Here is a 14897-nt window from a genome sequence, read left to right as displayed (position 1 = left end):
CACCTACTATGTGCAAAGCACTGTTCTAAGTGCTGGGGAGGATACAAGGTGATCAGGTTGTCCCATGTGGGGCTCACAGTCTTAATCCCCACTTTAATAAAGATGAGGTAACTGAGGCCCAGAGAAGTTAAGTGACTTGCCCAAAGTCACACAACTGACAAGTGGTGGGGCTAGGATTTGAACCCATGACCTCTGACTCCCAAGCCTGTGCTCTTTCCACTGAGCCATGCTGTTTCTCTTGAAGGCACATGCCAGGCAGGGATATGTATGATTATCTTGTTTTAAGCCAATTGCTTTGTACCTAGTAAACACTTAAATAGCACAATTATTATTACCTGGGGTATTAAGACGGGGAGGGATCGAACAGCAAGAACTTGCAGTGGACTGCAAGTTAGAAAATCGGCTTTTCCCATTATTAAGGATCTAAGCACTGATCTAAGCACTGGGGTAGATGCAAGTTAATCAGGTCAGATCCAGTCCCTGTCCCACCTAGGGCTCACCGTCTAAGTAGGAGAGAGAACAGGTACTGAATCCCCATTTTGCATTTGAGGAAACTGAAGCACAGAGCAGTTAAGTGACTTGATCAAGGTCACACAGCAGGCGAGTGACAGAGTTGGGATTAGAACCAAAGTCCTCTGGTTCCCAGACCCATGTTATATCCACTAGGCCATGCCGCTTCCCTATTATGCTTTGCGTAATAACCCATGAAACTCATCTGTAATTTCTCAATACTTCTTTTCCCCATAAATACTGGCTTTTTGGCAAAGCAGCTGTGGGACTAGAACACATAACGTCAGTGAATTCAATGATGAACATTCCAGAAAGGAAAGGAAGAGACTCATTTCCACTTTAATCGCAGACCCCGACAGAGGAAGGATGTAAAGCAATGCTGACCTCAGGGGCCAACCTTAAAAATAACCTGGATGGTTTTCCAGTTTCTACATTTCAATAACGTTAAGTGATCGTGGGCCAACATCCCCCATATTGAGGATGATATGAAATGAGCGCCATATGAAGAGGCCATCGGCCCTTCCTGGTGCTTGTCCACGAGTGGGCCAGGAGCCAAAATTGCCTAGTGAACTGCTGAAGTGCAGCTTTCCTGTACTTTGAGGATGCCCTCTGAGCCTCAGTGGGAGTGGAAAGCCAGATCATTTTTTTATGGTATTCACTAAGCACTTACTATATGCCAGGAACTGTACTAAGATCAGGGGTGCATACAAGGTTGTCAGGTTGGACACAGTCCCCATCATTCATTCATTCATGCATTCAATCATATTTACTGAGCGCTTACTGTGTGCAGAGCACTGTACTAAGCCCTTGGGAAGTACAAATCAGCAACATATAGAGACGGTCCCTAGCCAACAACGGACTCATGGGGCTCACAGTCTTAAACCCCATTTTACAGATGAGGTAACTGAAGCACAGAAGAGAGAAGTGACTTGCCCAAGGTCACACAGCAGAGAAGTGGTGGGGTCAGGATTAATAACAATAATAATAATAATGATGGCATTTATTAAATGCTTACTATGTGTCAAGCACTGTTCTAAGCGCTGAGGGAGATACAAGTTAATCAGGTTGTCCCATGTGGGGCTCACAGTTTTTAATCCCCATTTTACAGATGAGGTAACTGAGGCACAGTGAAGTGACTTGCCCAAAGTCACACAGCAGACAAGCGGCGGAGCCGGGAATTAGAACCCACGACCTCTGACTCCTAAACCCATGCTCTTTCCACTAAACCACGCTGCTTCTCTATAATGGTATTTGTTAAGCGCTTACTATGTGCCAAGCTCTGTTCTAAGTGCTGGGGGAGATACAAGGTTATCAGGTTGTCCCTGATGGGGTTCACAGTCTTAATCCCCATTTTACTGAGGCCCAGAGAAGTAAAGTGACTTGCCCAAAGTCACACAGCTGACAAGTAGTGGAGCCAGGATCTGTCAGTTGATCATATTTGCTGACCATATCATATGCTGTGCTCCCCACAGCACCTGCCCCCTCCCTACAGCACCTGTCCCCTCCCCACAGCACCTGTATATATGTATATATGTTTGTACGTATTTATTACTCTATTGATTTATTTATTTTATTTGTACATATTTCTTCTATTTATTTTATTTTATTAATATGTTTTGTTTTGTTCTCGTCTCCCCCTTCTAGACTGTGAGCCCACTGTTGGGTCTCTATATGTTGCCAACTTGTACTTCCCAAGCGCTTAGTACCGTGCTCTGCACACAGTAAGCTCTCAATAAATACGATTGAATGAATGAATGAATGAATATATATTGAGCACTGTACTAAGCATTTGGCAGAGTACAATATAACAATATAACAGACACATTCCCTGCCCACAATTCTGACACCCAGGGAGGGCCAGGCTCTATCTACTAGGCCAAACTGTTTCTCTTCGGTACTAATTGGCTTCTAATCCCTTCACATCCCCCACCCCGCCCCCCAGCCTGAAACTAGCAGAAACCAAGCAGCTGGGAATTAGCAACAGTCACATCCTTTCAAAGAGTGTCACCACCAGAAAATATGCTGCAGTCTCAGGGATGACGTAAGATGGTACGACAATCGGACACAAACCCAGGAACCAAAGCTGGAGTTGACACTTTTCTGTTTTGGTGGTTCTCTCTTTCCAATGTGACCCCCCTGAGTCCCTTCTCAGAGGCAGGGGCATGGCCAGGTTGGACCCTGAGGCCCGAGTGTATTCTCAAATACACTGGATCACATCGGCATCAACAACAACTGCAGCTGACTCACTCCACCATCCGCACCCAGTTGGCAGAGGATAATAATAATAATAATGATGGCATTTATTAAGCTCTTACTATGTGCAAAGCACTGTTCTAAGCGCTGGGGAGGTTACAAGGTGATCAGGTTGTCCCACGGGGGGCTCACAGTCTTTATCCCCATTTTACAGATGAGGGGACTGAGGGCCGGAGAAGTTAAGTGACTTGTCCAAAGTCAAACAGCTGACCATTGGCAGAGCCGGGATTTGAACACTTAATAATAATAATAATAATAATAATGGCATTTATTAAGCACTTACTATGTGCAAAGCACTGTTCTAAGCGCTGGGGAGGTTACAAGGTGATCAGGTTGTCCCACGGGGGCTCACAGTCTTCATCCCCATTTTAAAGACAAGGGAACTGAGGCCCAGAGAAGTGAAGTGACTTGCCCAAAGTCACACAGCTGACAACTGGCAGAGCCGGCATTTGAACCCATGACCTCTGACTCCAAAGCCCGTGCTCTGGGCAGAATGTGCCAGGCTGAAGAGGGACTGGGGAGAAAAAGGAAGCAGCTGAAGATGGGGTGAAGCAGCATGGCTTAGTGGAAAGAGCCCGGGCTTGGGAGTCGGAAGTCGTGGGTTCTAATCCCGGTTCCACCACTTATCAGCAGTGTGACTTTGGGTAAGTCAATTAACTTCTCTGTGCCTCAGTTACTCCATCTGTCAAATGGGGATTAAGACTGTGATCCCCATGTGGGACAACCTGATTACCTTATATCCACCCCAGCACTCAGAGCAGTGCTTGGCACAGGGTAAGAGCTTAACAAATACCATCAATATCATTTATTATTACACCGGGTCACATTGGTGCCGACAGTAATGGCAGCTGGCCTCCCAGTTGGCCAGGGATGGGTGGAATGGGCCAGGCTGAAGAGGGATCTGGGAGCAACTGGGGGCAACTGGGACTGGGGTGCGGGGGAGTTGCCCATATATGTGTCCACCCTGTGAATACGTGCAAGGGCCTGTGAGGGGTGGGAGTATATAATTATGAATAATCTTATTTATTGGTCACTTACTGTGTGCAAAGGACTGTACTAAGCCCTTGGGAGAGTACAACATAGCATCAAACACATTCCCTGCCCACAGCGAGTCTGGGTCGGGGCGGGGAGACAGTCTAGAGGGGGAGACCGACATTGCTATAAATAGATGGATAGATAAATCGTGGCTCAGTGGAAAGAGCACAGGCTTGGGAGTCAGAGGTCGTGGGTTCTAATCCCGCTCTGCCACTTAGCTGTGTGACTTTGGGCAAGCCACTTAACTTCTCTGTGCCTCAGTTCCCTCATCTGTAAAATGGGGACGAAGACTGTGAGTCCCACGTGGGACAACCTGATCTCCTTGTATCCCCCCAGGGCTTAGAACAGTACTTTGCACATAATAAGCGCTTAACAAATACCATTAATAATAATGATGATGGCATTTAAGCGCTTACTATGTGCAAAGCACTGTTCTAAGCGCTGAGTGCCATTATTATAAATAAATAATGTCTTGTCATGAGAAGCAGCATGGCTCAGTGGAAAGAGCACGGGCTTTGGAGTCAGAGGTCATGAGTTCAAATCCTGGCTCCACCAATTGCCAGCTGTGTGACTTTGGGCAAGTCACTTCACTTCTCTGTGCCTCAGTTACCTCATCTGTAAAATGGGGATTAAGACTGTGAGCCCCCCGTGGGACAACCTGATCACCTTGTAATCCCCCCAGCGTTTAGAACAGTGCTTTGCACATAGTAAGCGCTTAATAAATGCCATTATTATTATTATGAGTGTGTGTGTGTGTGCACGCGTGCCTGGGAGAAAAAGAGAGAGAGAGAGAGAGAGGTAGAGAGAGAGAGAAAGCGCAGCACTGAGAAGTAGAGAAGCAGCATGGCTCAGTGGAAAGAGCACGGGCTTGGGAGTTGGAGGTCATGGGTTCTAATTCCGCCTCTGCTACTTGTCAGCTGTGTGACTTTGGGCAAGTCACTTCACTTCTGTGGGCCTCAGTTCCCTCATCTGTAAAATGGGGATAAAGACTGTGTGAGCCCCACATGGGACAACCTGATCACCTCATATCCTCCCCAGCGCTGAAATCAGTGCTGAGCACACAGTAAGCGCTTAACAAATGTCATCGTTATTATTATCTGTGCCTCAGTTCCCTCATCTGTAAAATGGGGATGAAGGCTGTGAGCCCCACGTGGGACACCTGATCACCTCGTATCTTAGAACAGTGCTTGGCACATAGTAAGCGCTTAACAAATACCGTCATCACCATCATCGTTATTATTATTACTTAACTTGAACAGTGCCTGGCACATAGTAAGCGCTTAACAAATGCCATTGTTATTATTATGATTCTCTATGCCTCAGTTCCCTCATCTTTAAAATGGGGATGAAGACTGCGGGCTCCACGTGGGGCAACCTGATTACCTTGTATCCCCACCCCATCCCCAGCGCTTACCACATAGTAAGCGCTTAACAAATGCCATTGCTATTATTATTCTCTGTGCCTCAGTTCCCTCACCTTTAAAATGGGGATGAAGACTGCGAGCTCCACGTGGGGCAACCTGATCACCTTGTATTCCCCCCAGCGCTTAGCGCATAGTAAGCGCTTAACAAATGCCATTGTTGTTATTATTATTCTGTGCCTCAGTTCCCTCATCTTTAAAATGAGGATGAAGACTGCGAGCTCCACGTGGGGCAACCTGATTACCTTGTATTCCCCCCCAGCGCTTAGCACATAGTAAGCGCTTAACAAATGCCACTGCTGTTATTATTATTCTGTGCCTCAGTTCTCTCATCTTTAAAATGGGGATGAAGACTGCGAGCTCCACGTGGGGCAACCTGATCACCTTGTATCCCCCCACCCAGCGCTTAGCACATTGTAAGCGCTTAACAAATGCCATCATCCTCATCATGATGATCGTTATTGGGAGCCTGTGCCCCCCCGCCCCCGGGCCCAGGAGCTACAGCTTGGTGCCCCTTCCCACTTACTTGTCGAGGACGAAGTAGAGGTCGAAGGCTCCGTGGCAGGAGCGCCGCGGGCCCCGCTCCTGCTCCTGCTCCTGCTCCTGGTCCCGGTCCTGGTCCCGGTGCTGGTGCCGGTGCCGCTGCGGTGGGCTTGGTTGGCCCTGGTTGCCGTGGGCGGCCCCGGGGTCCCGGCTCCGGCCGAGGGTCCCGTCCCCGAGCCCGGCCCCCTCCGCAGGCCCGGCCAGCAGCAGCAGCAGCAGGGCCAGCAGCAGCAGCAGCAGCAGCAGCAGGGGGGCCAGCAGCAGGCCCGGGCCTGGCCTCGCCATTTCCCCTCCTGTCCCTCTGTCCGTCCGGGCCGGGCTCCCTGGCTCCCGGGCTCCCGGGCTCCCTGGCTCCCTGGCTGCCTGGCTGCCTGGCTCCCTGGCTCCCTGGGGCCGGGCCGGGGGCTCGGGGGGCTCCGGCGTCGCCGCGGTCCGTGGGATTTGCTCCTCCGGCCGCCCCCCCCCCCCCCGCCCACCTCGGCCCACTCCTCCTTCCCTCCCCCTCTTTCCCTGCCCCCTTCTCTCCTTCCCTCCTCTGCCCACTCCTCCTTCCCTCCTCCTTCCTCCCCTTCTTTCCCAGCCCCCTTTCTCTCCCTCCCTCCTCTGCCCACTCCTCCCCTCCTTGCTTTCCCCTTCCCTCCTCCTCTTTCCCAGCCCCCTTTTCCTCTCTCCCTCCTCTGCCCACTCCTCCTTCCCTTCTTTCCCCTTCCCTCCTCCTCTTTCCCTGCCTCCTTCTCTCCTTCCCTGCTCTACCCACTCCTTCCCTCCTCCTCTTTCCCTGCCCCCTTCTCTCCTTCCCTCCTCTGCCCACTCTTCCTTCCCTCCTCCTCTTTCCCTGCCCCCTTCCCTCCCTCCCTCCTTTGCCTACTCCTCTTTCCTTTCTTCCCCTTCCCTCCTCCTCTTTCCCTGCCCCCTTCTCTCCCTTCCTCTTCTGCCTACTCCTCTTTCCTTTCTTCCCTTTCCCTCCTCCTCTTTCCCTGTCCCTTCTCTCCTTCCCTCCTCCTCTTTCCCTGCCCGCTTCTCTCCCTCCCTCCTCTCCCCGTCTTTTTTCCCTTCTTCCCCTTCCCTCCTCCTCTTTCCCAGCCCCCTTTCTCTCCCTCCCTCCTCTCCCCACTCCTCCTTCCCTTCTTTCCCGTTCCCTCCCTCCTCTCTCCACTCCTCTTTTCCTTCTTTCCCGTACCCTCCTCCTCCTCCCTTGCCCCTTTCTCTCCCTCCTTCCTCTCCCCACTCCTCCTTCCCTTCTTTCCCGTTCCCTCCCTCCTCTCTCCACTCCTTTTTTCCTTCTTTCCCGTACCCTCCTCCTCCTCCTCCCTTGCCCCTTTCTCTCCCTCCCTCCTTTCCCAACTCCTCTTTCCTTTTTTCCCGTTCCCTCCTCCTCTCCCCCGTCCTCCTCCCCTGCCCCCTTCTCCCTCTCTCCTGGCCCTCCTCTTCCCTGGTTCCCTTCTCCCTCCTCCTTCTCCTCCTCAATCCCTCTCCCCACCCCCACCCCTGCGCCGGCCCCCTCTTTCTCCTCCTTCTTTCTACTTCTTGCAAGGAAAAGGCTGAGTTGGTGGGAACCACCCGGCCCTGGCTTTTCCTGCAAGCCCGCCCAAGGAGCTGGGAGATCTGGGACTACTAGGGGAGCTGGGAGGGCGATGAGCTGGGGGAGCTGGGGGAACTGGGGGAGGGCTGGAAGCTGGGGGATCTGGGGGAGGTAGGGGGATGGATGCCACTCAGCCCAAACGATCCTGGACTAGGGCCTGGTGGACAGAGATGGAGGAGGAGGAGGAAGAGAATAATAATAATAATTGTGGTACTTCGTAAGAGCTTACTATGTGCCAGGCACTGTACAAAGTGCTGGGGTGGATACAAGCAAATCCAATTGGACACAGGCCGTATCCCACGTGGGGCTCACAGTCTCAATCCCCATTTGACAGATGAGGGAACTGAGGCACAGAGTAGTGAAGTGACTTGCCCATGGTCACACAGCAGACAAGTGATCGAGTCAGAATTAGAACCCGTGGCCTTCTAACTCCTGGGCCTGTGCTGTATCCACTAGGCTAAGCTGCTTCGCTAAAGACTGCACTCTTACCCACAGGCTCCCTGTTCTACCCCCATCCCCAGTCCGGTTGTGGGCAGGGAACACATCTGTTATATTATTGTTTTATTATTTTGTTCTCCCCCAAGTGCTTAGTACAGTGCTCGGCACACAGTATGCACTCAACAAATACAATTGACTGACTGACTCCCCGAAGACTCAGCTGGCCTGGAGGGGAGGGAGAGGAGGAGAGACAGAGAGACACAAAGAGATCCTAGTGGATAGAGCATGGGCCTGTTAGTCAAAAGGACCTGGGTTCTAATCCCACCTCTGCTACTTGTCTGTTATGTCACTTACTATGTGCCAAGCACTGTTCTAAGTGCTGGGGTAGATACAGGGTAATCAGACTGTCCTGCATGAGGCTTACAGTTTTAATCTCCATTTTACAGATGAGGTAACTGAGGCACAGAGAAGTAAAGTGGCTTACCCAAGGTCAGATGGCAGACGAGAGGAGGAGCCGGTATTAGAACCCAGGTCCTCTGACCCCTAAACCCATGCTATTTCCACTAAACCACGCTGCTTCTCATAGTAAGGGCTTAACAAACACCATTAAAAAAAAATTGAGAGAGAGACATGCAGACAAAGAATGGCAGACCCACACAAAGGGCTAGACAAACCACATGCAAGACACCCAGAGCTGGAGTTGGCTGGAAAGTTTTGAGGATTATAAAGCCTCAGAGGTGGGGAAGATTTTTGCTTTGTTTTGGCTGTCGACGACTCAGCATACCGAGGCTGCAGGCACGCAGTTAGTCCTGCCCTGACTCTTATCATTATCCACGCAGAATGGCCCATCTGGGGGTTCTCCAAGGACCCCCAAACCTTGCTCCGCCCCTTCTGGATTGCTAAGAAGTAACTGTGCGCTGGTCGAAAGTGACGTTTTCTCTCAGTCGGTCATGTCTAGGCTTGCCAGTGGGACTGAAAGTTGAAACCCTGAAAGAATGAAGGTGGCAGTGGCCTGGGCAGTCCGGTCCAGAGACCCCTCGCCCCTCCTGCAATGTTTGGAGAGGTCACACAGGGCTGCCTGGAGCCTGGAGCCTGGACTGTTTGCTTCCTTTGCCCTTCCCACCACAAAGCAGATGGCCCGGGCCAGCCACCTCATTGCCCAGCTGGTGAAATGGTGTTTATTGTGTGGAAGGGATACAGCTGGACACGGCAAAGCCACGATGTCATCCTGTAGAGTCAACTGGTCACTTTACAGAGAAAATTGCCTACCCAAGGGTTACCTGTGTTCCCCATACAGGACTTGCCTTCCCTTTCTTTGCCCATTGTTTTCTAAAGGCATTTGTTAAGTGTTTACTAAATGCCGGGCATGGTACTGGAATAGATTCAAGCTAATTAATCAGATTGGACACAGTCCATATCCCACATGGGGGCTCACAGGGTTAATCCCCATTTTACAGATGAGGTTACTGAGGCTCAGAGAAGTTAAGTATCTTGCCCATGGTCACACAGCAAAGTGGCAGAGTCAGAATTAGAACACAAGTCCTCCTAACTCCCAGACCTGCTTCATTTGATGCTTATGATGACAATGATGATGATGATGAAGATAAATGTTCATTAAACACTTACTATACTAATTTGTGTGAAGTACTGAATATACACTAAATGCAGAGTAGGTACAGCCCGTTGTTGGGTAGGGACCGTGTCTATATGTTGCCCACTTGTACTTCCCAAGCGCTTAGTACAGTGCTCTGCACACAGTAAGCACTCAATAAATATGATTGAATGAATGAATGAATGAATACAGGGTAATCAGATCAGGCAAAGTCTCTGTCCTACATGAGTCTCACAAGCCAAGAGTTGGGGAGGGAGAACAGGCGCTTAGTACAGTGCTCTGCACGCAGTAAGCGCTCAATAAATATGATTGAATGAATATTGAATCCTCATTTTACAGATGAGGAAACTGAAGCCCAGATGAATTAAGTGACTTGCCCAAGTTCACCCAGGAAGCAAGCAGCAGAGACAAAATTAGAACTCAGATTTTCTGACTCCCCACTGTACTAATGCTGGGGTAATCCTAGCTCCACCACTTGTCTGCTCTGTGACCTTGGGCAAGTCACTTCACTTCCTTGTGAGCCCCTTGCGGGACAACCTGATCACCTTGTAACCTCCCCAGTGCTTAGAGCAGTGTTTTGCACATAGTAAGCGCTTAAAAATGCTATTATTATTATTACAGGGCCTCAGATTCCTCATCTGTAAAATGGGGATTGAGACTGTGAGCCCCATGTGGGACAGGGACTGTGTCCCATTTGATTTGCTTGCATCCACCACAGCGCTTAGTGCAACTCTTGGCACGTAGTAAGTGCTTAACAAATACCACAGTTATTATTATTGTTATTATGCTGAAAGGGCACCTTAAAATTTGAAGACACAATCTCTGCCCTTAGAGGCATTGGAGAAGCAGTGTGGCTTAGTGGAAAGAGTACAGATTTAGGAGTCAGAGAATGTGGGTTCTAATCCCGCATCGCCACTTGTCCACTGTGTCTTAAACCGCTTAACTTCTCTGGGCCTCAGTTCCCTCAACTGTCAAATGGGGATTAAGACTGTGAGCCCCAGGTGTGACAGGGACTGTGTCCAACCTGATTAGCTTGTATCTGCTCCAGTGCTTAGAACAGTGCTTGGCACATAGGACTAAACAAATACCAAAATAGTAGTTGTAGTAATTACACTGTAACCAGGACAACTAGCACAAAATCCTATACAGGTAAAGGAGAAAATCTGGGGTGGACCACCTCCTCTAGACAAAGCTCCTTGTGGGCAGGGAATTTATCTGTTTATTGTTGTCTTGTACTCTCCCAACTGCTTAATATAGTGTTCTGCATACAATAAATGCTCAATAAATATGATCAAATGAATGAATGAATAAATGCTCCTGCTTCCAGGATCACGGTGCTGCTGCTCTGAGGATGAAGCTGGGCTCAGTCTGCTTTATTTCTCTCACCCAAGTGGGAGGGATGGCGAGATGGTGAGAGCCAGCCGATGCGATGTGACAGGGATGCCCAAGTGCATTTGCTCAACCTCATCCACCTCTCCATGGCCCCTCGGCTCCTCTCGAGATGCACCCTGTGCTGCCCAAAACCAATTAAGGAGGCTTGGGAGAGGCTGGCAGGAGGGGAGAGAGTGGCGGGGCAGGGAGCTGGCGGCTGCAAGGCAAATCGATGGATGCTCGCTTCCCTCCCCTCAGCCCACCACCCGCCGCCTGACATCAGACAACTGGGGCTTTTCACGTGTGAAGGCGGGTTGGGGGCGATAGGAAAGGAGAGAAAGAGGGAAAGGGGAATGGGAAGAAAGGGGGAAGGAAGGAAAGAAGAAGGGAGGGAAGGGAAGGCAGCCAAAAGGGAAGCAAAGCAGTGTGGCTTAGTGGAAATGGCACAGGCTTGGGAGTCAGAGGATCATCATCATCAATCGTATTTATTGAGCGCTTACTATGTGCAGAGCATTGTACTAAGCGCTTGGGAAGTACAAATTGGCAACATATAGAGACAGTCTCTACCCAACAGTGGGCTCACACACAGGATGTGTGTGTCCTAATCCCAGCTCCTCCACTTATGTGTTGTGTGACCTTGGGCAAGTCACTTAACTTCTCTGTGCCTCAGTTACCTCACCTGTAAAATGGGGATTAAGACTGTGAGCCCCACGTGGGACAGCCTGATTACCTTGTCTTACCCCAGCGCTTAGAAAAGTGCTTGGCGCATAGGGAGTGCTTTCAAATACCATTATTCATTCATTCATTCATTCATTCATTCAATTGTATTTATTGAGCACTTACTGTGTGCAGAGCACTGTACTAAGCGCTGGGGAAGTACAAGTTGGCAACATATAGAGACAGTCCCTACCCAACAGTGGGCTCCCTTTCTATGGGAAGAAAGGGGGAAGGGACAGAACCCATATATTCAACCTTTCACCAAATCCTGTTGATTCAATCTTCACAACCCCACTAAAATCCTCCCTCTCCTCGCTATCCAAACCACTACTATGCTGATCCAAGCCCTTATCCTATCCCACCTTGACTCAGCCTCCTTGCCGATCTCTTTGCCTCCTTTCCCTGCTCTCCAGTTCATTATCTGCTGCCCAAATGATTTTCCTCAAAAAATGTTCAGTCCATGTCTCCCCACTCTTCCAGAACCTCCAGTGACTGCCCAAACAGAAACTCTGCATCAAACAGAAACTCCTTACCATTTACATCAAATCTGTAAGCTCTTTGTGCGCAGGGAGTGTGTCTGTTTATTGTTGTATAGTACTCTCCCAAGTGCTTACTACAGTGCTCTGCATTCAGTAAGTGCTCAATAAATATGATTGAATGAATGAATGTAAGTATTCAATCAGCTCTCCCTCTCCTACCTGACCTCATTTTTTAATGGCATTTATTAAGCACTTACTATATGCAAAGCACTGTTCTAAGCACTGAGGAGGTTACAAGGTGATCAGGTTGTCCCATGGGGGGCTCACAGTCTTAATCCCCATTTTACAGATGAGGTAACTGAGGCATAGAGAAGTTAAGTGACTTGCCCAAAGTCACACAGCTGACAGTTGGCAGAGCAGGGATTTGAACACGTGACCTCTGACTTCAAAGCCCTTGCTCTTTCCACTGAGCAATAATGCTTCTCATTGATTTTCTACTTCAGCCCAGCCCACACACTTTGCTCCTCTAGCACCATCTTGCTCACTGTGCCATGATCTTATCCATTTCTCCTCTGACCCCTTTCCCACATCCTCTCTCTGGCCTGCAAATAGCTCCCCACCCCAGCTGCCTTCATAGATGCCAGTTAACCACTCTCCCCACCTTCAAAGCCTTATAAAGTTCACATCTCCTTCAAGAGGCCTTCCCCAATTAAGCTTTCTTTTCCCCAGCTCTCTCTCTTCTGTGCCATCCATGCATTAAGATCTGCAATTTGAGCACTTGATATTCAACCCAGTCAGCCCCATAGCACTTTTGTTCCTATCTATAAATTGTATATTGTATTTATATCAGTGACTATCTCCCCCACCTTGACTAAGCTCGTTGTGGGCAGGGAATGTGTCTACCAACTCTGCTGTATTGTACTCTCCCAAGTGCTTACTACAGTGCTCTGCCAACAGTAAGTGCTCAGACACTACCATTGATTGATTGAGAGATTGAGGAAGGAGGGAGAGGGGAAGAGATAGATAAGGGAAAGGGAGGGAAAGGGGGAAGGAGGGAAATGAGGAAAAGGGAAAGGAGTTTTGATTTGGCCGTGGAGTTTTCCTCTTTAGGAAAACCTCACAAGGGTTGAGAATGCAGCCCCCTGCCCAGGGAAATCCCCTTTAAAAGTCCACTGGGCCACAGAGTGGGGCACAGGGGCTACTTCTGGCTAGTAGTGGCTTTTTTATGGTATTTGTTAAAGGCTTATTATGTGCCAGGCACATAAACTCTGGAGTAGATACAACTGATCAGTTTGGACACAGTTCCTGAACCACATGGGGCTCACAACCTTAATGCCCATTTTACAGTTGAGGTAACTGAAGCACAGAGATGTGAAATGATTGCTCAAGATCACAGAGCAGACACGTGTCCTAGTCTGGATTAGAGCCCAAGTCCTTGTGTCTCCCAGGCCTGTGCTCTTTCCACTAGGCCACACTACTTCTCAGGTCTTCGCAGGCTGCAGAAGGCTGTTGCCCTTCACCGATGAAGGATCTGGGGCATCCTAGGATGACTCCTCTTCATTGGGGCAGCCCCTCCCGCCTCCATACAAAAAGAGAAGAGTAGATTTATTGGGCATAAAACATCTCATTCGCATACTTGGAATAGGCTGACATTTTCTTTCCAGATACAAACCAACATTCCGATCGCTCAGACATTAATCAAATACCCTGGGTTAATTCCTTTGTCAACATGTTCCCCAGCATCCTCGACTAGGCATTAAATGTCCTGATGCAGAGCGACAGCTTTCTGGAGGAGTGTGGGAGGGGCGTGGGGAAGTACAGGGAGACATGGCCAAGGGTAGGGGCTGCCTATCTGAGACCAGACCCTCTCCGTTTCCTCAACTGCTCAGCCCGGACTGATACAAAGCAGTCAGGTTGTCCCAAGTGGGGTTCAAAGTCTTAATCCTCATTTTATGGATGAGGTAACTGAGGCACAGAGAGGTCAAGCCGATTGACCAAGGTCACACAACAGACAATAGGGGTTCGGGTGAAGAAAGAATTCCCAGTGCCACAGAACTCCAGAATTGCGGCTAGTACAGTGCTTTGCACATAGTAAGCGCTTAATACAATTGAATGAATGAATGAATGGGGGCTGGGGCCGAATCCCCACTCTCTCAGGGGTTGGATGGAGGAGATGGTGGCTGGCTGTGAAGTCGCTGACAACTAACATCTCCTCCATGCTCTTCATCGGGGCTGCGGCTCTGTGGTTAATAATAAGTACAATAACAATTGTGTTATTTTTTAAATGCTTACTGGGGCCAAACACTGGGGTGGAGACAGGCTTAACTGTGGGCTACATATCCCTACATTCCATACATTATCCTCCTCTAGACTGTGAGCTCGTTGTGGGCAAGGAATGTGTCCATTTATTGTTATAGCGTACTCTACCAAGTGCTTAGTACAGTGCTTTGTACCCAGTAAGGGCTCAATAAATATGGTTGAACAGATAATCATGTTGGACACAGGCCCTTTCGCTCATCCTGCTGCCTTCCATCCCTGCTCTCCATGGCTCTTCCCAGATGGGAGCAGAATGGACGGTTGAGAGTAGACCCAATGAACTTCGCGCTTAGACGGACAGTTCCAATCCTCCAGATCCAAACTCCGTTTCTGTCTTTTTTTACTAGTAAAAAAAAGCACGATGACCTAAGCACTTGGGTCTTTTCCCCGTCTTGTCTTGTCTTATGCCATCGAGTCGTGTCTGACTCATAGCGACACCATGGACACATCTCTCCCAGAATGCCCCACCTCCATCTGCAATCGTTCTGGTAGTGGATCCGCAGAGTTTTCTTGGTAAAAATACAGAAGTTGTTTACCATTGCCGCCTTCCGTGCAGTCAACTTGAGTCTCCGCCCTCGACTCTCTCCCACACCGCTGCTGCCCAGCGTGGATGAGTTTTG

At 49.5% G+C, this 14897-nt stretch overlaps 1 protein-coding gene across 1 annotated transcript in view; it reads right to left on the bottom strand.

The window, feature by feature from the left end:
• Nucleotides 1-6202, bottom strand: part of ANTXRL (ANTXR like) — a 134923-nt gene extending 128721 nt beyond the window's left edge. Inside the window, exon 1 of the mRNA XM_038743922.1 lies at nucleotides 5746-6202. Coding sequence (XP_038599850.1) covers nucleotides 5746-6047 — 302 coding nt within the window. The 5' untranslated portion in view covers nucleotides 6048-6202. The remainder of the gene's footprint in view (nucleotides 1-5745) is intronic.
• Between the last annotated feature and the right edge of the window lie 8695 nt (nucleotides 6203-14897).

Source organism: Tachyglossus aculeatus, chromosome 3 (assembly GCF_015852505.1).
Source record: "Tachyglossus aculeatus isolate mTacAcu1 chromosome 3, mTacAcu1.pri, whole genome shotgun sequence".
Classification (NCBI taxonomy): Eukaryota; Metazoa; Chordata; class Mammalia; order Monotremata; family Tachyglossidae; genus Tachyglossus; species Tachyglossus aculeatus.
This window is presented reverse-complemented; position numbering and strand designations above follow the sequence as displayed.